This window comes from Diabrotica virgifera, chromosome 2, assembly GCF_917563875.1.
Source record: "Diabrotica virgifera virgifera chromosome 2, PGI_DIABVI_V3a".
Taxonomy (NCBI): Eukaryota; Metazoa; Arthropoda; class Insecta; order Coleoptera; family Chrysomelidae; genus Diabrotica; species Diabrotica virgifera.
Genome location: NC_065444.1, coordinates 262,285,614 through 262,308,942, shown reverse-complemented (window position 1 = coordinate 262,308,942; position 23,329 = coordinate 262,285,614). Strand labels below are relative to the sequence as shown.

The following is a 23,329-nucleotide window of genomic DNA, read 5'->3' as shown; positions in this document are numbered from 1 at the left end:
AAAATTCCATTAAGCAATAATACGGTACAGAGACGAATTGACGAAATGTCTGAGGATGTGGAGCGTTCTCTAACTGATTATTTAAAGACTACTGAGTTTTCTTGACAGCTTGATGAATCAACTCTGCCAAACAATGAGTCTTTACTTCTTGCGTACGTTCGCTTCATAAAAAGTCAAAAAATCTGTCAAGAACTGTTATTTGTAAGAACACTGGAAACAGATACTAAAGGCAAATCGATATTTGATGTTCTGGAACACTATTTTACAGATAAAGGTATACCTCTGGAAAATGTCATAACTGTTGCTACAGATGGTGCTCCGGCAATGGTTGGACGACACCGCGGACTGATAGCATATTTGAAAAAAGCGGTACCAAATATACGCGCCGTGCATTGTGTAATTCACAGACAGCATTTAGTTGCAAAAAATCTTAGTGATCGCCTTCATTGTTCACTACAATATGTAATTACTGCAGTTAACAAGATCAGAAGCAGTGCTCTCAATGATAGATTGTTTAGAAAACTGTGTGATGAAAACGACGAGAATTTTAATCGTTTATTGTTGCACACAGAAGTTCGATGGCTTTCGAAGGGTACCTGTCTAAAAAGATTTTATGATCTCTTTGACTCAGTTTTAGAGTTTTTGAAAGCAAAGATGATTCTTTGAGAGACAATTTATTAAAATTTAAGAGCGATATTGCTTATTTAACTGATTTATACGATAAATTTAATGAAACAAACCTACAGCTACAAGGTGATAACTTGAATTTGATCAAAGCAAAAGGAACTATTTCCTCGTTCGTGTCAAAACTTAATTTGTATAGGCAAAATTTGGGTCGGAGACAATTTCATCAGTTTCAAAATCTTTCCTCTGTGGAGACAAATGATGAAGACATTCTGGTATATTGCCAGCACTTGGAAGCACTTCAAGAAGATTTTAGGAATAGATTTCAGGATATCCTTGGTCTGATTATTCCAGATTGGGTGCTAGAACCGTTCTCAAGTTTAGAAACAGCAGAATTATCACTTCAGGAGGAATTGATAGAATTGTCAACAAATGAAGAGTTAAAAGTGAAATTTAAAAATGGATATCAAGAATTTTGGCTGCAATGTCAAATTTCAGTATTATATCCAGCTTTATGGGCTGCATCAAAGAAGTTTTTCATTGCCTTTCCTTCATCGTATTTAGCCGAAAGAGGATATAGCATAGTCAGCAATTTATTAACAAAGAAGAGAAATAGACTGTCCATAGTGGAGCGCGGTGATTTAAGATTGCTGATGACAAGTATGGAACCAAATATTGACAGATTACTATCATTACATCAAGCTCAGCCTTCTCATTAAAAATGTTATATTATTATTATATTGTTTTTTATGATATGTATTTAAGTTAAAGTTTGATCAATACATGAATACTGTATTTTTGAATAAAACATTTTTTTTTAATTTGTTGTTGCTTGGATTAGTTAAGGGGCCGTCGAATCATATTTAAGGTAGCCTCTGACCCAAAAGAGGTAAAACAATTGTGAATGAAAGTGCATTACTAATTTTAAGAATGGAAGAGTTTTTTAAGGGGCGTTAAGTATTTTGTTTTTGGAAAAATGGGCGGTAGGCCGAAAAAGGTTGGGAACCACTGATTTAGAGGTACTTTTTTTGTGAGGATGTGTTTCGTGCGCTTAGAACAAAAAAACTGTTTTCCGATGAGGCCCGTGTTTGGCTTAATAAGGACGTGAATTAACAAAATGCCCGTATTTTGGTTGATAAGCAACCCAAAGAGGTTCAAGAGTTGCCAATACATTCAGAAAAAAACACTGTTTGGTGTGGTTTATGGGCCGGTGTCATCGTCGGTCCATGTCTTGGACCGGCCAGAATGTTATTGTGAATGGAGACCATTATCACGCCATGATAACGGACTATTTGGTACCAGAAATTGAAGTTCTTAGTTTAAGCGGTATTTGGTTCCAAAAATATGGCGCCAACTGCCATATATCCCGTGAAAGCATCGCTTTACTGAGAAAACGGTTCGGTGAGCAATTTATTTCACGCTTCAGACCAGTGACTTGGCCGCCTATATCCTATGACACCACACGTCTAGTCGTTTTCTTCTGGGGCTACCTAAGTCCAAAGTCTACATGAATAGACCGGCTACGATTGAGGCACTGGAGGCCAGTAGTACTCGAGTCACTGGTCAAATACCAATCGAAAAACTCTAACGCGTCATCGAGAATTATACCTTCAGAATGAACCGTCTTAACTGCAGTCATGGTCAACATTTGAAAGAAATTATCTTTAAGAAGTATGTAATTGTAAAGAATGGTTCCTTACAGCGTATGCTTTTCTTTAATAAATTCAAAAGTATTTTCAATTTTTAACTCATTATTTTTTTATTTTACTTTAATATCATTCTAGATATCCTCATATTTTGAAATAAAAAAATTCCCTATATTTTACGAATAAAAAATATATTCTGAAGTTGATGTTTAGTAAAATAGCGTCTATTATGTGTAATTCCAAGTAGTTTTACGCTAATGACGTCGACTTTGCAAAGTAACAAGACACTTACTCAACATACACACTACGCATGACACTAATACTCATGTTGTGACTGGCTGAATGACATAAAGTCCATGCCATAAAAAAAACTACATTTTTTTGTTAATTGTCATTTTTGACCTGGGGTCATTTTACCCCCCTTGGTCATCCGTGTAACAAAAAAAGGTTGGTCATCGGAAGGTTAAAAAAGTACCTCTAAATGAATCACCCTTTACAAACCTAACGTGTTCGTGTCTCTGTGTATAATAAGATATAAATAAAAAAAATTCATAAATAATTTATTAAACTTTATAATTTATCACAGACTAAAAATATCCTAATGTCGATAGTAATACCTATTCTAATATATTTTCTTGTTCTTCAACGCCTGCTGAATATCTTCTAGCGTCTTGTCCCGTGTTTCTGGTAGTATAAAATATGTTATTATTGCAGTTACAATATTACAAAAGGCAAACAAGTAGAATGGTGCAAAAAATCCAACACTGGTGTTTATTAAATAAAACAAATAGTTGATAAGGGCGCCAGCTGCTCCAAACATTAAAACAGCCAAGACTATTGCTTTGGTTTTAATACTGACTGAGAAGAGTTCACTCATCATAAGAGTAGGAATGACGTTTAAGCCAAATGAAGCAAATATTTGATATACAACCGTGCTGGCGACTGGAAACCAGTTGAAACTCGAAACGTCGATGTTAGTATAATCGTTGAGGTAAAAATAAGTTGCCATGAAAAATAGTACTATACCATTAACACCAGTGCTTGTCATATAGCAGCCTCTCCGTCCAAATCGCTGCATAATAAACGTCAGAACGATAAAGTTCAAAATCATCTGGACGCCTGTGTATATTATAGAAGACAATTCATGGCTTAAGTTTCCTCCAGATTTTTGGAAAATAAATTGTGTAAATGTTATTAAAATACCAAGCCCACACGCATGTTGTGTAAAACGTAAAAAAACTGCTGCGAACAAAGCTTTTCTATTACTTTTAATTTTAAACAAGTCTCCCCATGTTCCTGATTCTGACATTTGGCGCTCAACATCGTTCTTTAGTTGATTTAAATATTGATCAATGTTCTTATCTCCTCTGAAATATATTAAAGACTTTTTTGCTTCTTCTTCGTTTCCCTTGATTAAATAATAATAAGGAGATTCGGGAATCATTGAAAACAAAATGAAGAATATAATAGGCAATGGCAAACATATGTAAGAACTTGTTACGACCCCAAAATAACTGCCTATTACGTTAATTGAAAACTCTCCTATGTAGTAAGATCCTGCAAGAAGATTTCCCCACTTGCCTCTTACTGCAGGTGTTGTTATTTCTCCGACATAAGGAGGTAGAGCTGCAAAGAACATTGCATCGGCAATTCCCGCAAAGGCTCGTGATACATAGAATAGATAAACATCCGTGGCTAATGCTGCGCAGACCCAACTGGATATCTGCGGTACTGCGATCAAAAGGATTGTTTTCTTACGACCTAGATTATCGGTTAGTGTAGAACACAAGGGGGACATGAGAACGGTGAATATTGGATTTATCGTATTAAAATACGATGCTTGTTCTTCTGTGATGTTGTAATTCACTTTGTCGTTAATTATTTGTACCATAAATGGAGATGCCCATGCGTAAAATTGCCCGTTGGCGATACCGGCCATTGTACCTGAAAAAAAGTAATGATAAGCATACTTTAGAACCCTTAAAAGACAAGCAAGCCTAAGTTAACACTAACTAATGGCAAAAACAACGTCTTTAATCCGTCTAAATATCCGTTAATAAAAATTTAAAACAGTTAAATCTGTTGCTATTCAATCTACTCTTGAAAGAGTAAATGCTTGCATCGAAAATGATGGGCAACAATTTGAACATTTAGGCAGTCACTAAGACTAAGTAAGTAGTTGCTTTTATTTCTTTGTTATATTTTATAGTGTTGTTTGTCTTATTGTTGTTTTAATTAATTATATACGTTTACATCTGGAAAATGTTAATTTGTTTTTTCCATAGCACACTACTTTTCCTTAACCTCGTTTACCGGTGACAGTAACAGTTATGTTTAAAATTAACACATTTCTTAAGATATCTCGAGATATTAAAAAGGTATCGACATGCGGTTTTCGGTATTATGTTGCTAATTTGGTCTAATTTTGTAATACATAATTAAAAATGCATACTTGTATTTAATATTTTCCAAAGAAAACTAGATTTCTAAAAATAATTAAATAACGCCTCCTAGTTTGCATATTACTTATTAGACTATTTCGAAAATAAGACACTTACATTGGCAAAAAAGAGCTGTTTTCAACAAGACCAAGTATGCAAAATTCCACTCACCCCCACCTCTTTTTTGCAAAGGTAGACTTAATCTTGGTAAATCAAATATGCGTAGAATTTTATGAAGAATACGATGATTGGATTTCCAGTGCCCTTTCATTAGATAAATTTTGTAAAATTTTGATTTTTTAATTTTTGATATTCAATTACGCCCTCTAGCGGTGGACGCCCTCGTCCTGGTATCTTTTGTAAACTTTTGTATTCTACATCTTTTCTAATTCTGTAAATAAAGCAGTTTACAAGGGGGTCAAAATATAGTGAGAAACCCTGTACATTCATTGGGGCCGACCGACCGGCTCTGTCCCGTCATACAGCTGACCGACTACAATAACTTTTATTTATATTCAATTTAGAATGTGTGTACTGATTTTCAGCCTTAGTAAATGGATTTAATTACCTTCGTAGTAAAGCGACTTTGATACCCTCTCAGTAACCCTTGTTCTACGTTTCGCTTGACCGACCGCAGTATGTTTCTCTACACACTCACAGTAATCAACTGTGAAAAATCTAGCTTTAGTAAATTCAAAGAGATTTTTCAGCGCTGCCTCTCCGTCTATAATGTTTTATTAATTTTTTTAGTGGCCGAAGCCGTTTTTTTAATTTTTTTGTAGATTTTTTTGAGGAATGTCTGAAACGTATAAAAATCAACATTAATAAATATAATGCGATGCGAAAGGTAAGCACGTTGTCGTCTTTTGATAGAGCTACGATTATCTAGCCTTTATGATACAGGGTGTAACAAAAATACAGGTCATAAATTAACCCACATATTCTGGGACCAAAAATAGTTCGAATGAACCTAACTTACCTTAGTACAAATATGCACACAAAAAAAGTTACAGCCCTTTGAAGTTACAAAATGAAAATCGATTTTTTCGAATATATCGAAAACTATTAGAGATTTTTTGTTGAAAATGGACATGTGGCATTCTTATGGCAAGAACATCTTAAAGAAAAATTATAGTGAAATTTGTGCACCCCATAAAAATTTTATGGGGGTTTTGTTCCCTTAAACCCCCCCAAACTTTTGTGTCCGTTTCAAATAAATTATTATTCTGGTGCCATTAGTTCAATTAAATATTTTTAAAACTTTTTTGCCTCTTAGTATTTTTTCGATAAGGCAGTTTTTATCGAGTTGCGGCTTATTTTTTAATATGTTTACATAAAAATTTGCTCATGTGCTCATAAAAAAGTTACAGCCCTTTGAAAATACAAAATGAAAATCGATTTTTTTCAATATATCGAAAACTATTAAAGATTTTTTATTGAAAATGGACACGTATCATTCTTATGGCAGAATCATCTTAAAACAAAATTATAGTGATATTTGTGTGAGATTTGTCCACCCCATAAAAATTTTATGGTGGTTTTGATCCCTTAAACCCCTCCAAACTTTTGTGTACGTTCCAATTAATTCATTATTGTGGTACCATTAGTTAAACACAACGTTTTTAAAACTTTTTTGCCTCCTAGTATTTTTTCGGTAAGCGAGTTTTTACCGAGATGCGGCTTCTTTTTTAATATATTTACATAAAAATTTTATGGGTGTTTTGTTCCTTTAACCCCCCAAATGTTTGTGTACGTTCCAATTAAACTATTACTGCGGTATCATTAGTTAAACACAGTGTTTTTAAAACTTTTTTGCCTCTTTGTATTTTTTTGATAAAGCATCTTTTATCGAGATGTGGCTTCTTTTTTAATATGGTTCAAAATATACCTAAAAATGTAAATAATAAATAAATTTTCATATTATTACCATAATCGTACTTTACCATATACAAATATGTGGTGGATTTGACAAATATTCAAATATCTCGATAAAAACTGACTTTTGGAAAAAGTACTAAGAGACAAAAAAGTTTTTAAAAACTTGTGTTTAACTAATGGCGCTACAATAATAATTAAATTGAAACGTACACAAAAGTTTGGGGGGGTTTAAAGGAACCAAACCCCCATAAAATTTTTATGGGGTGTCCAAATTTCATTATAATTTTTTCTTAAAATACTACCGCCATAACAATACCACATGTCCATTTTTAATAAAAAATCTCTAATAGTTTTCGATATATTGGAAAAAATCGATTTTCATTTTGTAACTTCAAAGGGCTGTAACTTTTTTTCCGTGCACATTTGTACTAAGGTAAGTTATGTTCAATCGAACTATTTTAGGTCCCAGAATACGCGATTAAATTTATGACCTGTATTTTTGTTACACCCTGTATATTTACTAATATTTGCTATTTGGGTCTTCTGTGTTTCCATCTATGGTACACATCATACCTTAATATCTCTTGCAGGATCCGGTTTAGGTGGTCTTCTAACTCAGCAAATTTTGTTCTGGATTTTTCGTCCATCATATCCAATCCAGTACTCTTATTTGTTTTAGGTCTCTAAATAAGAACCGTTCGGCAGCGTATCTAGGCACGTTTGCAGCTTCTCTGAGGCAGTTGTGTGCTGCTTGTAGATTTAATAAATAACTTTTGGATGACACTAGTTTTACTAATACTACCAATAGAAAATATTACAGTAAAAAACAAATTTGTTTGTACAATTTATGCAAGTATGCTCATAAAGATATTTTGTATTTGAATGAGATTATTACTTAAAATAGGTACAATACAACGTGAGATAATAATTCTGTTTGCATTTTTACGATACTTATTTGAAGTAGGAATTCTATTCAAATGGAAATGTCCTTGTCTACATATTTGCTTAAATTTTCTAAAATAATTTTGACTAAAAATATTTTAAGTAATTACATAATTCACAAAAAGAGATACGGAATCTGGTACGCAAATTAGGATAAACACGGATATAAACAAGGATCATCATCAAGAATCAATCCGAAAAGACACAAGAGAAAACAATACAAAAGAGAGAAATAACGAAGATTAGTTAAGGATACAAAAGTTTAAAATTTTGAGGCGAAATACGAACAGTATAGGCAACAAAAATATGTACAGAATAAAAAACAAACATGGCAACATTACTAAGGTTAGAACCGAAAACATCAAGGTTGTCGAATCCTTTTATCGCGAAATGTATGAGAGCACTAAAGAAAGACAACAGCTTTTCTTTGGTGCCTTTCTTTTATCTAAAAAGGCAAATACAGATATGAAACAGCTGAAATCATTTGAAAACAAAGGAACAACTGAAGAAGATATAAAAATAGATTAGAAAAACAGAAAATGCATAAATAAAAATTGGACTAGGTACTGTAGGATAAAAACATTAGTATAAAAACAAAAAGAAGAATATATAACACCATGACAAGAAGTATCCTGACTTATGGGTGTGAAAATTGGATAATAAATAAGCAATCCAAAAACAAAATAAGAGCAACATAGATGGAATTTCTAAGGAGAAGTTGTAGTGTAACCAGAAGTAATAGAATAGGTAAATAATAACATAGCGATTAAGAAACGAATGAAAATGAACACAGCTGTAATAGACTACATAGAACAGAAGAGATTAACCTGGTACGGACATATCAAAAGGGCAGACAAAAAACGTTGAGTAAACGGAATAACAGAGTGGAGCACGATAGGAAGAAGGAAAAAAAGCATAGCCTGAAGATCTTTCAGAGATAAAGTGAGCGAAGCAATGGAAAGAAGAAATCTGAAGGAAAGGGACTGGCTAAACAGAAAGACCCGGAGAGAGCGGTTGAGTGAAGGAATATAGTGAAAACTGTGGAAATCTTTAGGATATACATAAAATACTTAGTTTACTTACTTATTAATACAGCATAAATTTGTGGCCATGTCTTTTCCTGCTCATTTTTCCAACCTTGATTTTTTTCAGCGTTAACCACATTCACCATTTTGACCTTTTATTTCTCTATTAAAGGCCTTTAGTAGAGAAATATTAAAGCTTTCTAGAGATGTTTTCATTTATATATGTGTGTACACACTGTCAATATTATCATTAGGTTTTGCAGATTTTACACTCTTTTTATGGAAAATATACATTTTTAATATCTTTTTCGAAGATAAGAAACGTTATTAAACAAACCTTATATAATATCAAAATGGTTGAACAACAATAACATAAGAGTTAGAATTATTATATCGCTAACGTCAGCAGGATTACAATTAAAAAATAGTATGTACTAGGGCGGCCCGATAATAGTCCAGGGCAAAAGGATTTTCTCAGGACACTCAAAGATCCAGGTAGCTGAATACTTTTTTAGTTATTGTAGACCTATAGGAAGAAAACCTACCTGTTTCCTGCCTAGAGTTCGCGTCCGTTTTTTAATTATTAACAATTTAGTGCAAAAATCGCAATTTTTTTTCGATTTTTTGCACTCCATTCAAAAACTAAATAGTTGACATAAAATTACAAAATTCAGTTTTTTAGAACATTGAAAAACCTTCAAAATGCCGATTTTTGAAAGTTAAAAAGTTAATTTGTTGCTACGCAAACTGCAAAATAAGTGATAATTCGTTATTTGTTAATAACTTTTACTAACACTACCTTAGAACTTTAGTGTTTCACCCAAAGTTGGATATTGGGGTACTTAACAAACCCCTTAAAATTTGAGACCGATCCATTAATAAGTTTAAGAGTTATTCTATTTGTTTATCCCAGAGACCATTATTTTGCAATAAGATAAAACAGAAAATAATGAAGATAGAGCAATTCTGAGTATGCCAAATGAAAGTAGAAGAGTGATAGTATAAAAATGTATTAAAAAAAGATAAAAAAAATAATTAACATAGTCAAAAATCCTAATGCCAAATTTTTAAAATTTTGTAGTTTATAAACATTTAGGATAACTTTAAAAATGTTGTCCGTAGAAACAATCTTTTTATCTACTTAATGTCATATTATGTATAAGTTTTTAGTTTGTGAAAACTGTCATTATAGACAGCAGTGCGTGAAGTGTTTAAAGTGTGCGTGAAGTAACAGTGTACCGGGTGTCCACTTATATTTTCCCTTATTTTAACTGCCTATAACTTCTAAACGGCTTAAGATAGAAATATGCGGTTTTCGATGAAATGTTTTATTTTAGTAAAAGTTTTGTCTGAATGGATTGAATTTTTTATATCGCTTTCAAATACGAAAAGAAAAATGGCGGATTTTTGAAAAAAAAAACGTTGTTGACTTTTTTTTTAATGGAACACCCATTATATTTTTTTGTAAATTGAAAGAAAATTCATTCACCTATCCACCGATATAAAGTTTTTTAAAATCGGTTGTCAAATCACTGAGTAATTAATTTTTAAAATGAGCGGTGCAACGTGGATATCACATACCTAAATAACAACTACGCAAAATGATATTATGTTATGTGATTTCCACATTGCATCTTTCATTTTAAAAATTATTTGCTCAGTCATTTGACAACCGATTTTAAAAAAATTAATATCGCTGGATAGGTAAATGACCGTTTTTTCAAGCTACAAAAAAATATGCTGGGTGTTTCAATAAAAAAAGTCAACAACGTTTTTTTTCCAAAAATCCGCCATTTTTTATTTAAAAGCGTCATAAAAAATGGTCATTTACCTAAAAATTTGAAAAAAACGGTCATTTCCTTATCCAACGATATAAATTTTTTTAAAATCGGTGGTCAAATGACTGGGCAATTAATTTTTAAAGTGAGAGATGCAATGTGGAAATCACATAACATAATATCAATTTGCTTAGTTATGTTATTTAGGTACATAACATATTTGTATGTGATATCCACGTTGCACATCTCATTTTAAAAATTAATTACTCAGTGATTTGACAACCGATTTTAAAAAACTTCATATCGCTGGATAGGTGAATGACCTCTCTTTCAATTTACAAAAAATATACTGGGTGTTCCATTAAAAAAAAGTCAACAACGTTTTTTTCAAAAATCCGCCATTTTTCTTTTCGTATTTGAAAGCGATATAAAAAATTCAGTCCATTCAGACAAAACTTTTACTAAAATAAAACATTTCAGCGAAAACCTCATATGTATTTCTATCTTGAGCCGTTTAGAAGTTATAGGCAGTTAAAATGGGGGAAAATTCAAGTGGACACCCGGCATTTTAAATGGGACTTACTTTTTCGCACTGTTTTTAACACACTTTCATACAGTGTGACCCATTTAGATTGGAAACACCTCTATAGAATTTGAAGTTGTTAACCGATTTTAACCAAATTTTTTTTAATGTCATGTAATAAAAGGTCTATTGCGGGATAAAATATTAAATATTTAGGTAAATTTTCAGGGCATTCTACGATACTTTTTCTTCGTCGAAAATGGAAAATTTGTATTAGCGATTTTTTTATTAAAAACATTTCTACGCCACTGGATTTACAGTGGCTTCAAATAGCTATGACAAAAATTTCATTAAAATATATTTATTAATAACGAAGTTATGACAACTTAAAATTTTAAAACTCACTAAGCTACGAGTCAAAAAAGAACACCCTGTATCAACAGATAACCATAAAACTAATTATTTTTCAAATAATTTTAATAATAAACCACTACTAGACAAAAAAAAATGTTTAAAATAGCATAAATAAATTTTCAGGGCATTCTACGATACTTTTTCTTCGTCGAAAATGGAGAATTTGTATTAGCGATTTTTTTATTAAAAAAATTTTTACGCCACTGGATTTAAATAAATTTTAAATCTATGCTATTTTAAACATTTTTTTGTATAGTAGTGGTTTATTATTAAAATTATTTAAAAAATAATTAGTTTTATGGTTATCTGTTGATACAGGGTGTTCTTTTTTGACTTGTAGCTTAGTGAGTTTTAAAATTTTAAGTTATCATAACTTCGTTATTAATAAATATATTTTAATGAAATTTTTGTCATAGCTATTTGAAGCCACTCTAAATCCAGTGGTGTAGAAATTTTTTTAATAAAAAAATCGCTAATACAAATTCTCCATTTTCGACGAAGAAGAAGTATCGTAGAATGCCCTGAAAATTTAACTAAATATTTCATATTTTGTCCCGCAATAGACCTTTTATTACATGACGTTAAAAAAAATTGGTTAAAATCGGTTAACAACTTCAAAATTTATAGAGGTGTTTCCAATCTAAATGGGTCACACTGTATAATCAAATATCCTTAACTTTCGCGTTGTCATGGTGATGACATAATGAGCAATAAATTACAACAAAAGTTTTGACAGTTTTGTGGTTTGAAAGAAGTTAGAATTTTTAAATGTCAAAGTTCTAAAAATTGTAGAATAGAAATAATATAGGGACGAAGAGTTACAGTTTTTTATTTGTTCATCATCGATAAAATATTGTATGAAACTGTGCGTGAAGTACTTTTTGCGAACTTACGCGATGTATAGCACTCACTCCGTTGTCGCTCGTGCTCTAAACATCGCGTGCGTTCGCAAAAAGCATACTTCACGAACTGTTTCATAACTAACTAATATATATTCGAAACGATAGTATTTTAACATGAATTTTCAAATAAAAAAATTTAGCCTGGGCTCATTTGGGACAAAGTTAGCCATATGTTTTTTTTTAATTCACAGCTAATTTGTTTATAATAATTAAGGAATCTCATTAATGCATTTTAAAGAATGGGATTTGTATTTTCACAAACATTATACCTTTACAGCACCCTCTAGGATTTTTCAAAAATGTAGTGCAAACGATTACTAGGGGGAACCTACAAATCCACCGAGTTAAAATACCGAAAAGCAATTTCAAACGAATATAATTTGCTGTATCTCCGGATCAACTCAATGGATTTTAATCTTTCTTTTTTTAATTGGTATTTAATTTTTACGTACATTACAAATATGCATTTGTTTATAAATTTATTAATTAATAAACAGTCTAATTTGTTTAAGCAATTCTTGAAAACAATTTTTTTTACAAAAATCTATTTTTTTAATCATAGTATCATTATTGATCACAGAAAAAGTTAAAGTACACTTTAATAAATAAATTATTTTTATTAGATACTTATTTATTGAAGATAATTTATTTATTAAAGTATACCTTAACTTTTTCTATGATTAATAGGGATAGTTTGATTAAAATCATAGATTTTTGGGAAAAAATAATTTTTTCAAAAATTATTTAAACAAATCAGACTGTTTATTAATTAATAAATGTCTAGACAAATTGCATATTTGTAATATACAGAAAAATTACATACAAATTAAAAAAAGAACGATCAAAATATATTCAGTAGATCCCGAGATATAAAAAATGATAGTAGTTTTAGGGCCGGTTGTTCGAACGCTAATCAAAAATGATCATTATCAAATATTTAATTACTGTCACAACTGTCATTGTCAACTTTGACTGGGTTGCTGAAAACATAATTATTGATTACAATTATGAAATTAGTTAATCAATTATGTTAATAATTGTTATGTTAATTAATTAACTAATCTTATAATTATAATCATTTATGTTTTCAGCAACCCAACGAAAGTTGACATTGACAGTTGGTGACAGTAATTAAATATTTGATAGTGATAATTGTTGATTAGCCTTCGAACAACCGACCCTAAAGTTGCTTTTTTTAGTTTTTGAACTCGTGCATTTGTCGGCTCCCAGCTCCCCCTTCACTAACCACGACTAGTCACCAATTGAACTACATTTTTAAAAATTCGTGTAAAATACCAGCTTTTCCTATATGTAAAATGACTTTTTCTACGGAAAATATTTTTAAAGTTATTCTAAATGTTTTTAAACTACAAAATTTCACAAATTTGGCATTAGGATTTTTGACTATATTAGATCATTTTTTTTATCGTTTTTTAGTGTATTTTGATAGTATCAGTTTTCTACTTTCATTCGGCATACGCAGAATTGTCCTATCTTCATTATTTTCTGTCTTATGTTATTGCAAAATAAAGGTCTCTGGGATAAACAATTAGAATAACTTTTAAACTAATTAATGTATCGGTCTCAAATTTTGAGGGTTTGTTAATTACCCCAATACCCAACTTTGGGTGAAATACTAAAGTTCTAAGGTAGTTTTAGTAAAAGTTATTGAAGCTTTTTTAATGTTCTAAAAAATTAAATTTTGTAACTTTATGTCAACTATTTAGCTTTTGAATGAGTTGCAAGAAATTTAAAAAATCGCGATTTTTTGCACTAAATTGTTAATAATTAAAAAACGGACGCGACCTCTCGGCAGGAAACAGGTAGGTTTTCTTCCTATAGGTCTATAATAACTAAAAAAGTAGTCAGCTACCTGGATCTTTGAGTGTCCCGAACATGGTCTATTTCTAGCTTATTATCCTGGAGTATAAGTACTTAGCCTTCAAAAGAAACTCCACCTTCTTTAACCCGTCTGAAAAATATCTTTTCTCGAGGTCTGCAAAGTAGGCTTCTGTGACGGAGATGAACTCTGTATTCGATTTATATTTCTGCCCGACGAATGACAGACACAGAGTACAGGCCCAAATCTGGAGAATACGTTGGATAGAACAGGAGTTTGTAGCCAAATTCGACCAATTTGCCCATGGCGATGGCGGAGGTGTGAGTGGGAACGTTGTCATGTAGAAGAGTATTTTTTCCCCAATTCGCGCTGTTTTTTCTAAAATTTGGCGTTGAATCGGGCTAATAATGCAGATTTAGTATAGCTCTGTGATCGTTTTGCCGTTTTCCAGGAAATGGATATAGATCACACCTTGTGAATCACAAAAAATGGTGATCATCGCTTTTCCGGTCGATTGGACAGTCTTCGCCCTCCTCGGAGCACGTTCTCGGGGTGACATCCACTGTATCGACTGTTCCTTGGAACCTGGTGTATACCGATGGAACAATGTTTGGTCGAAGGTGGTAAAACAACGTAGAGACTCATTTGGATTACGCTTAAACAACATCAGACACTGCTCTGAAGTGGTGCCATGATTGCGATTATTGTTCGAAGTTAGAAAATGTGGCAGCCATCGCGCCAACAGCTTTTTTATGCCCAAAATTGGGCATAAAATATGAAGGATATGACTAACGAGATCTTTTGAGATGCCTACTGCCTAAGACTCAATGGTGCAACGCGTATATTGAGTAAGTTGAGCTTAAGGCACGTCTTAAGCTTAAGGGGATGGGTACGTATTTTGGGCTGCAATGCTATTCAAATGGGGATTCATTTTTTCGAATCCTGAGAAAACTAATAAGTATTTTTGAAAAATTTAAACGCAGAATGAAAGATTTCGTTTTTACCGAGTGCCGAATGTCCCTGAAAACTTCTATAATGTTTATTCTAATAAATTACAGGGGTGAAAAACTAAGAGAAAATGTAGTTTGATGTTTAATTTCAAATATCTCACTCAAGAGAAACTTTTTATTTATTCTAAGGCACTTTTGGCCCTCGATAATAATTTAATCTTTCATTCTGCGTTTAAATTTCTTTAAAATATTTATTAGTTTTTTCAGGATTCGAAAAAAATGGACACCATGTCCGTGATGACATTTTCCAAATCTAACACTCGCTATTTTTGTCATGGAATGGAATGGAATGGAACACGTTATTTATACCCCGTTTAAGCTTGTGCCTCTTCAGGGTGAAGGAACCTTCTTTTCAGGAGTGTAGGGACGATAAGAGTAAGCTTGTTGTGACAGGTGAAGAGAGTGGAAGAGCAAGATTGCCAGTGGAGCAGGGGTTCAGAAGGTGGTTTTAGCTCAGAAGCTATAGAGATCAAGGAGTGAAGTTGCCGTAGCCCAGTAAAACGTCCAGTCAGCCAAGGAGGGTCCAAAACTGTCACCATGGAGGAACGGCTCTTGGATCAGCGTGTGGGGGTGCAGCTTGGTTATCTGCGATACATTAGGGGAGTTTGTTCTAAAATTCCGTAGTACTCATCAGGTAGTTCGTTTCTAGCCAATTGTAGAAGATTGGCCGGAGGGAATGGAACTTTGTTTTGGGGGATCCTGGTGAGTATGTGACCTTGTCGATTGCAAGGGGAAGTTAGAACATATTTTGCTCTGTGGTTATTTCCATTAATCGTACGCAAAACCTATTTGTTGCTGGGGAACGTATTCTCTCGTTGATGGGGGGCATTTTTGCGAGTGGGTGTACCAATACCGACGGATATCTCCAGTGCTTCCTGAGCCACTTTCTGAGTATTCTGCGTTCGTAACCGAGGATGTTGTTGTTGTGTGGTCGGTTTAGTGAGGCGTAGAGAACTGCTGTAAACATAAAGTCTACAACGCACTGAGTCAAATAGAATATGATGACAAGATAGTGACAGTTTTAGATATTTGACATGGCATCGGGAATATTTTGAGTTGTTGATTAAATAATATTGATAGTGTATTTGATCAGTAATTGATTTAAGACGTGAACTTAATAAAAAGTTATTTATTGTTTATTATTTATGGAAGATCCAAGTAGAGAATACATCAGGATAATATATTCTGTGATCCAAGTATTTTGTTGTTAAAGATGTTCAAAATTGTAAGCGTTCCATAGTAACAATATATTATTAAAAAATCACTTTAACACTTTTCCTCTTTTCTCGATTGACTTTTTTGTTGTACATATTGACTTGATTGAGTTTTTGTTGTACATATAAATTATTACAATCTCTGAATACATAGTTAGTGAAAAAATTATCACATTTATAAATTGAATTAATAATTTGCAATTATACAAATAACAGTTATCCAAGAATATTCAAAAGCCATCTCTTTAAAGTGAATGTTGACATTGTCAAGTAGAATGGCATTCTAGTAATGTTTACATATCCATACCAGTGTGAATTTTACTACACGTAATTTGCCGTGTAAAGACAGAAAAAGTAGGGATAGCCGTAAAATATTTGCGAATTGTGTACCGATGGCCTTAAGATATGTTGGTGCACTCAGCGATAAAACACTTTTAATACGCAAACAGGCATTACACCTATAATCCCAGCTTTAATAATAAAATGCAAATAAAAATAATTATCGAAATAATTTATTAAGCTTTATAATTTATCACAGACTAAAAACCATCTAATATAGACAATAATACCTATTTCTTATATACTTTCTTGTTCTTTAAAGCCTGCTGAATATCTTCTAACGTCTTATTCCTTGTTTCTGGTAATATGAAATAAGTTACTACTGCAGTTAGAATATTACAAAATGCAAACACGTAGAAAGGTGCAAAAAATCCAACACAGGTATTGATTAAATAAAACAAATAGTTGATAAGGGTGCCAGCTGTTCCAAACATCATAAGAGACAAGACTATTGCTTTGGTTTTGATACTGACCGAGAACAGCTCACTCGTCATAAGAGTGGGAATGACGTTTAAGCCAAATGAAGCAAAAATTTGATATACAACCGTGCTGGCGACTGGAAACCAGTTGAAACTAGAAACGTCGATGTTAGTATAATCGTTGAGGAACAAATAGGTTGCCATGAAAAACAGTACTATACCACTAACACCAGTGCTTGTCATATAGCAACCTCTTCGTCCAAATCTCTGCATGATAAACGTCAGGACCATAAAATTCAAAGTCATCTGAACACCTGTGTATATTATAGAAGACAATTCATGGCTTAAGTTTCCTCCAGATTTTTGGAAAATAAACTGTGTAAATGTTATTAAAATACTTAGTCCACACACGTGTTGTGAAAAACGTAGAAAAACTGCTGCGAACAAAGCTTTCCTGTTGCTTTTTATTTTAAACAAGTCTCCCCATGTTCCTGATCTGACATTTGTCGCTGAACATCATGTTTTAGTTGATTTAAATTTTGGTCAATAGTTTTGTATCCTCTAAAATATTTTAAGGACATTTTGGCTTCATCTTCTTTGCCCTTCATTAATAAATAATACGGAGATTCGGGTATCAATGAAAACAAAACGAAGAATATAATAGGCAAGGGCAGACATATGTAAGAACTTGTTACGACCTCAAAGTAACTGCCTATGATGTTAATTGAAAACTCTCCTATATGGTACGAGCCTGAAAGAAGATTGCCCCATTTGCCTCTTACTGGAGGTGTTGTTATTTCTCCGACATAAATAGGTACAGCTGTAAGGAACATTGCATCGGAGATTCCTGCAAAGGCTCTTGAGACGTAGAATAGGTAAACATCCGTGGCCAATGCTGCGCACACCCAGCCAGCTATTTGCGGTACTGCGATCAAAAGGATTGTCTTCTTACGGCCTAGATTATCCGTTAGTATAGAACACAAGGGGGACATGAGAACGGTAAATATTGGATGTATCGTATTAAAATACGATGCTTGTTCTTCTGTGATGTTGTAATTCACTTTGTCGTTAATTATTTGTACCATGAATGGAGATGCCCATGCGTAAAATTGCCCATTGACAATGCCGGCCATTGTACCTGAAAAAAAAAATGATGATAAGTATTCGAAACAGGAATGTACAAAGAATGGAATGGAAATAAACCTAAAGAAAGCTGAATACCTAATAAGGTAGAATTCTGAAATCTGAAATAACATCTGGAAATAGGGGAAGGTAAACAAATCATAAAAATCCGTTAAGGCTTACCTAGGCGCAGATGTCTATTCAGACCATAACCCTCTAATAGCGCAAATGAGTATTAAACTAAAAAGATTGGAACAGAAAAGAAGAGCAAATCAGATAGACGTCAGTCATTTATGTAACCTGGAGGTAAAGGATGAACTGCAAAGATGTATTAATAAAAATTTGAAAATACTTCATGAAAAAGAAACATCTCAGCCAACGAACAACATAGATAAAAAATGGCAAAACGTAAAAATGGTGATAACAAGTCCTGCGAAGAAAATTCTGACTAAAGAGAAACCAAAAATAAAGCAAAGGTGGATGACTGATAAAATCCTTCTTCTCATGGACAATCGGAGAATAATGAAAGGAAAAAACGAACAAAGGTATAAACAAATACAGAAAGAAATCAAAAAAGAAATCAGAATAGCAAAGGAAGATTTTTATAAAAGAAAATGTGAAGAAATAGAGCAATTGCAGGCAAAACATGATATTTTTAATGTACATAAAAAAGTGAAAGAACTTGCAGGTACACAAAAACGTAAGCGCCAAATATCCTGTATAATGTCAACGGAAACATAATAACAAAACTGGAAGAACAGTTGAAGACATGGAAAAACTATGTTGAAGATCTCTTTGCAGATGATAGACAACAATCTGAAATAAGTAACATACAAGGAGACGAAGGTCCAGAAATAACGGAAGAAGAAGTAATGTACGCACTAAAAAGAATGAAAAACGGTAAAGCCCCAGGTCCAGATGAAATACCAACGGAAATACTTAAACTGATAGAAGAAGACTCGATCAGCATTTTAGTTGAACTTTTCAATAGCATTTATACATCAGGAAAAATACCACAAGAATGGCTTTTATCCACCTTTGTTATTATACCAAAAAAGATGAATGCCAAACAATGTAGTGATTACCGTACAATCAGTTTGATGAGCCATGTACTGAAAACATTCCTGAAAATTATACACACTGGAGTACACAGAAAACTGGAAATGGACATCAATGATACCCAGTTTGGATTCCGAAATGGACTCGGAACAAGAGAGGCGTTGTTTGCACTGAACGTTATGTCTCAAAGATGTCTTGACAACATGTATTCATGTGTTTCATAGATTATTTAAGTTTTGACTTAATTTGTTTGAAAATAAATCGTGACGCATGGAAAAAGTTAGAGCGGACGGACAATATATAAAATTAGTTTACTTACTTATTAAGACGGCATAAATTTGTGGCCATGTTTTTTCCTGCTCATTTTTCAAAACTTGATTTTTCTCAACGTCAACTACATTCACCATTTTGACTCTTTATTTCTCTATTACAGTTAATTAATAGAAAACTATTAAACTCTTTAGCTATGTCTTCATTTATATACATAATATATATGTGTTCAAGCTCCCAATATTATCATTAGGTTTTGCAGATGTTACACTCCATTTATGGAGATATTAATATCTCGTTAGAAGATAGGAAACGTTATCAAAACAAACCTTATATAGTATCAAAATAGTTAAACAATAGTACCGGAATAGCTAGAATTATATCACTAACGTCAACAGTATTACAATACAAAACATATTTACTTCTGACTTCCGAAAGCCTAATAGGATATACTTGGGAAGTAAGCGTGTAAGGTACATGCGCAAATATAGTGCCTTGACTTATGCATAATTTTGGTAAGCGGTAAAATAAGCAATAAACACAGCTGGGGTTTAAGAGCTCTATGGATACAATACAACTATAAATTATTAGAAGACAGAGAGGACAAGTGGGTCAATAAAAATCACTTTATAAACATATATCATTTTTAACATTTAATTCATACTAAAATATCCCAATATCTGAGCTAGTTAGCTTATCGTTGAAGAAGTACTAACCTTACTGTATAATGGTACCTAATATTTGAAAATTAAAATTAAAAATTAGAACTCCCCACCAACGGCACCAACCCTTAATTTCTTAAGGATGGATGGTTATTATACTAAATTATATACATATAACGCAATAATTCTCATTAGACTGGTCATCCTCCAATTTCAGAATGTCTCAATATACAGGGTGTCCCGAAAAGATTGGTCGTAAATTATACCACACATTCTGGAGTCAAAAATAGTTCGATTGAACCTAACTTACCTTAGTACAAATGTGCTCATAAAAAAGTTACAGCCCTTTGAAATTACAAAATGAAAATCGATTTTTTTCAATATATCGAAAACTATTAAAGATTTTTTATTGAAAATGGACACGTATCATTCTTATGGCAGAATCATCTTAAAACAAAATTATAGTGAGATTTGTGTGAGATTTGTCCACCCCATAAAAATTTTATGGGGGTTTGGATCCCTTAAACCCCCCCAAACTTTTGTGTACGTTCCAACTAATTCATTATTGTGGTACCATTAGTTAAACACAACGTTTTTAAAACTTTTTGCCTCCTAGTATTTTTTCGGTAAGCGCGTTTTTATCGAGATGCGGCTTCTTTTTTAATATACAGGGTGTTTCATTAATAATTGTCCATGTAGTAACTGGAGAAACCTTAGCACAAAATACGAAGATTTAACCTAAAACACTTAAATAAAATGTGGTTCCTTACCGAGTTACAGGGTGTTTTATCTAAAAATTTAAAAACTATTTTTGCTCAGCATTTTAAAACAATTCGACGTATCCTTTTCATACTTGGCAGAAAGTGCGACTACTAGACACCCTACTAAATTATGATAAACAAACGTTTCTAGCTACTACCAGAGGCGTACGACAGGGGATGGTGAATGGTTGACCCTTCTCAAATTCTACTCCACTGGAGGAATTACTATTTTAGTGCCATTTTTAGATTCTCCAATACTTTCTACGTAAATAATATACTCTTCATTGGTAACGATAAAGTCATTAGTTTTCGAGATGTTTGAAGTTAAATATGAAACGGCACAGTTATTTTGATTAATTTACGATATGATTCGTATAATTAAAATTTAAAAATTATTTGTACCCAGTACTTTAAAACTATTTGGCGTATCCTTATCATACTTGGCAGAAAGTGTAGGTACTGTACACCCTACTAATTAAGATAAATAAACGTTTCTAGCTACTACCAGAGGCGTACGACAGAGGATAGTGGCTGGTTGACCCTTCCCAAATTCTACGTCACTGACGAAAATTCTATTTTAGTGTAATTTTTTGATTTTGCAATACTTTTTATGTAAATAATATACTCTTCATTCGTAACGATAAAATGATTAGTTTTCGAGATATTTGAAATTAAAAATGAAGCGACACAATACACTGATCAAAATAACCGCGTCGTTTCATTTTTAACTTCAAATATCTCGAACACTAATGACTTTATCGTGACGAATGAAGAGTATATTATTTTCATAGAAAGTATTGTAGAATACAAAAATTGAACTAAATTAAAAATTTCGTCAGTGGCGTAGAATTTGGAAAGGGTCAACCATTCACTTTCCCCCGTCGTACGCCTCTGGTAATAGCCATAGAGATTGTTTAACATAATTTAGAAGTTTGTACAGTACCTATACTTCCTGCCAAGTATGAAAAGGATACGTCGAATAGTTTTAAAATGCTGAGCAAAAATGGTTTTTAAATTTTTAGATAAAACACCCTGTAACTCATTAAGGAACCACATTTTATTTAAGTGTTTTAGGTTAAATCTTCGTATTTTGTGCTAAGGTTTCTCCAGTTACTATATGGACAATTATTAATGAAACACCCTGTATTTACATAAAAATTTTATGGGTGTTTTGTTCCTTTAAACCCCCCAAATGTTTGTGTACGTTCCAATTAAACTATTGTTGTGGTACGATTAGTTAAACACAGTGTTTTTATAACTTTTTTGCCTCTTAGTCTTTTTTTGATAAGTCGCCTTTTATCGAGATGTGGCTCTTTTTCAAAATATACCTAAAAATGTAAATTATAAATACATTTTCAGATTATTAACAGGTCTCTATAATCGTACTTAACCATATAACAATATGTGGTGGATTCGATAAATATTCAAAATATCTCGATAAACACTGGCTTATCGAAAAAGTCCTAAGAGGCAAAAATGTTTTAAAAACAGTGTGTTTAACTAATGGTGCCACACTAATAATTAAATTGGAACGTACACAAAAGTTTCACTTTAATTTTTATTAAGATGCTGCTGCCATAAGAATGTTACATGTCCATTTTCAATGAAAAATTTTTAAGAGTTTTCGATATGAAAAAATATTGATTTTCGTTTTGTAACTTCAAAGGGCTGTAACTTTTTTTGTGTGCCCTATTGTATATAGGTAAGTGAGGCTCAATCAACCTATTTTTGACCACAGAATCTGTGGTATAATTTATGACCGATCTTTTCGGGACCATGTATATTATAGTGTCTCGTCAATCACTCACTTCAATACTTTATATTGTAGTTGTTTGCTTTTTACTTGTAGTTTTAGTTTGGACTTGTTGTTTACCATTTTTGTTTCTTGCCATTTTAGCTCGTAGTATGTATTTTTCTCGAAGACTTTGTACTGGACCTGATGATGAGACAAATAATGTAAGCCTCGAAACCGGTAGCCCCCCTTTTTAACACCAATAAAACAAACTAAAGATTGCGAGTATTGACTTCATTTATAACTATAACCAATAGTAGATATAAATTTTAAGTAGTTTACCAAGTTCAAATTGAGATAACAATATAAGATTGATAAGGTGGGATTATTTTTATTACTGTACCATCATTTCTAAAGAGGTCTTTGTCTTTAGGATGACGAAGGCACTATATTTGTGAACCCTTTATACTCATACTACCTGCAAAAATATATATTTTTATGCAGTGTCATAGAAATCCGAACACACAGAAAAATATGGTTTGTTTATTATGTTAATGTCCGACTGGTCTATGATTTGACAAATAATGACATTATTTCGAAGTCTATTAAGTACGACATAACGCCCAAGGGCGTGTTATTGAAAAATAACGCCCTAGGACGTATTAAATTTCAATAACGAGTTAAATACTGTCAGGTTGACAAATAAAACTCTAAGTAAAACTATGGTT

The 23,329-nt window shown here is 32.4% G+C and overlaps 1 protein-coding gene and 1 pseudogene across 2 annotated transcripts; both read right to left on the bottom strand.

Annotated features, from left to right (window-relative positions):
- Nucleotides 1-2,817: 2,817 nt before the first annotated feature.
- LOC126880611 (facilitated trehalose transporter Tret1-like) lies at nucleotides 2,818-8,781 on the bottom strand. Of its 2 annotated transcripts, none has more exons than XM_050644598.1 (2): nucleotides 8,615-8,781; nucleotides 2,818-4,214 (listed from the first exon to the last, which is right to left on the bottom strand). In XM_050644598.1, the coding sequence occupies exons 1-2, from the start codon at nucleotides 8,700-8,702 to the stop codon at nucleotides 2,893-2,895; spliced, it is 1,410 nt and encodes a 469-aa protein (XP_050500555.1). In that variant the 5' UTR covers nucleotides 8,703-8,781; the 3' UTR covers nucleotides 2,818-2,892. The 2 variants fall into 2 exon arrangements, with proteins under 2 accessions (XP_050500555.1, XP_050500556.1); XM_050644599.1 differs by having other exon boundaries at nucleotides 8,611-8,757.
- A 7,952-nt stretch (nucleotides 8,782-16,733) lies between these two features.
- LOC126880606 (facilitated trehalose transporter Tret1-like) lies at nucleotides 16,734-19,848 on the bottom strand (annotated as a pseudogene).
- Between the last annotated feature and the right edge of the window lie 3,481 nt (nucleotides 19,849-23,329).

Excerpts from the sequence above, each read along its gene's own strand:
- LOC126880611 (XM_050644598.1), bottom strand. The coding sequence starts at position 8,702 with ATGGTGAATGTGGTTAACGCTGAAAAAAATCAAGGTTGGAAAAATGAG. Across the intron at positions 4,215-8,614 it reads AATTTATGCTGTATTAATAA|GTACAATGGCCGGTATCGCC; the intron begins GTAAGTAAACTA and ends ACTTTTTTTCAG.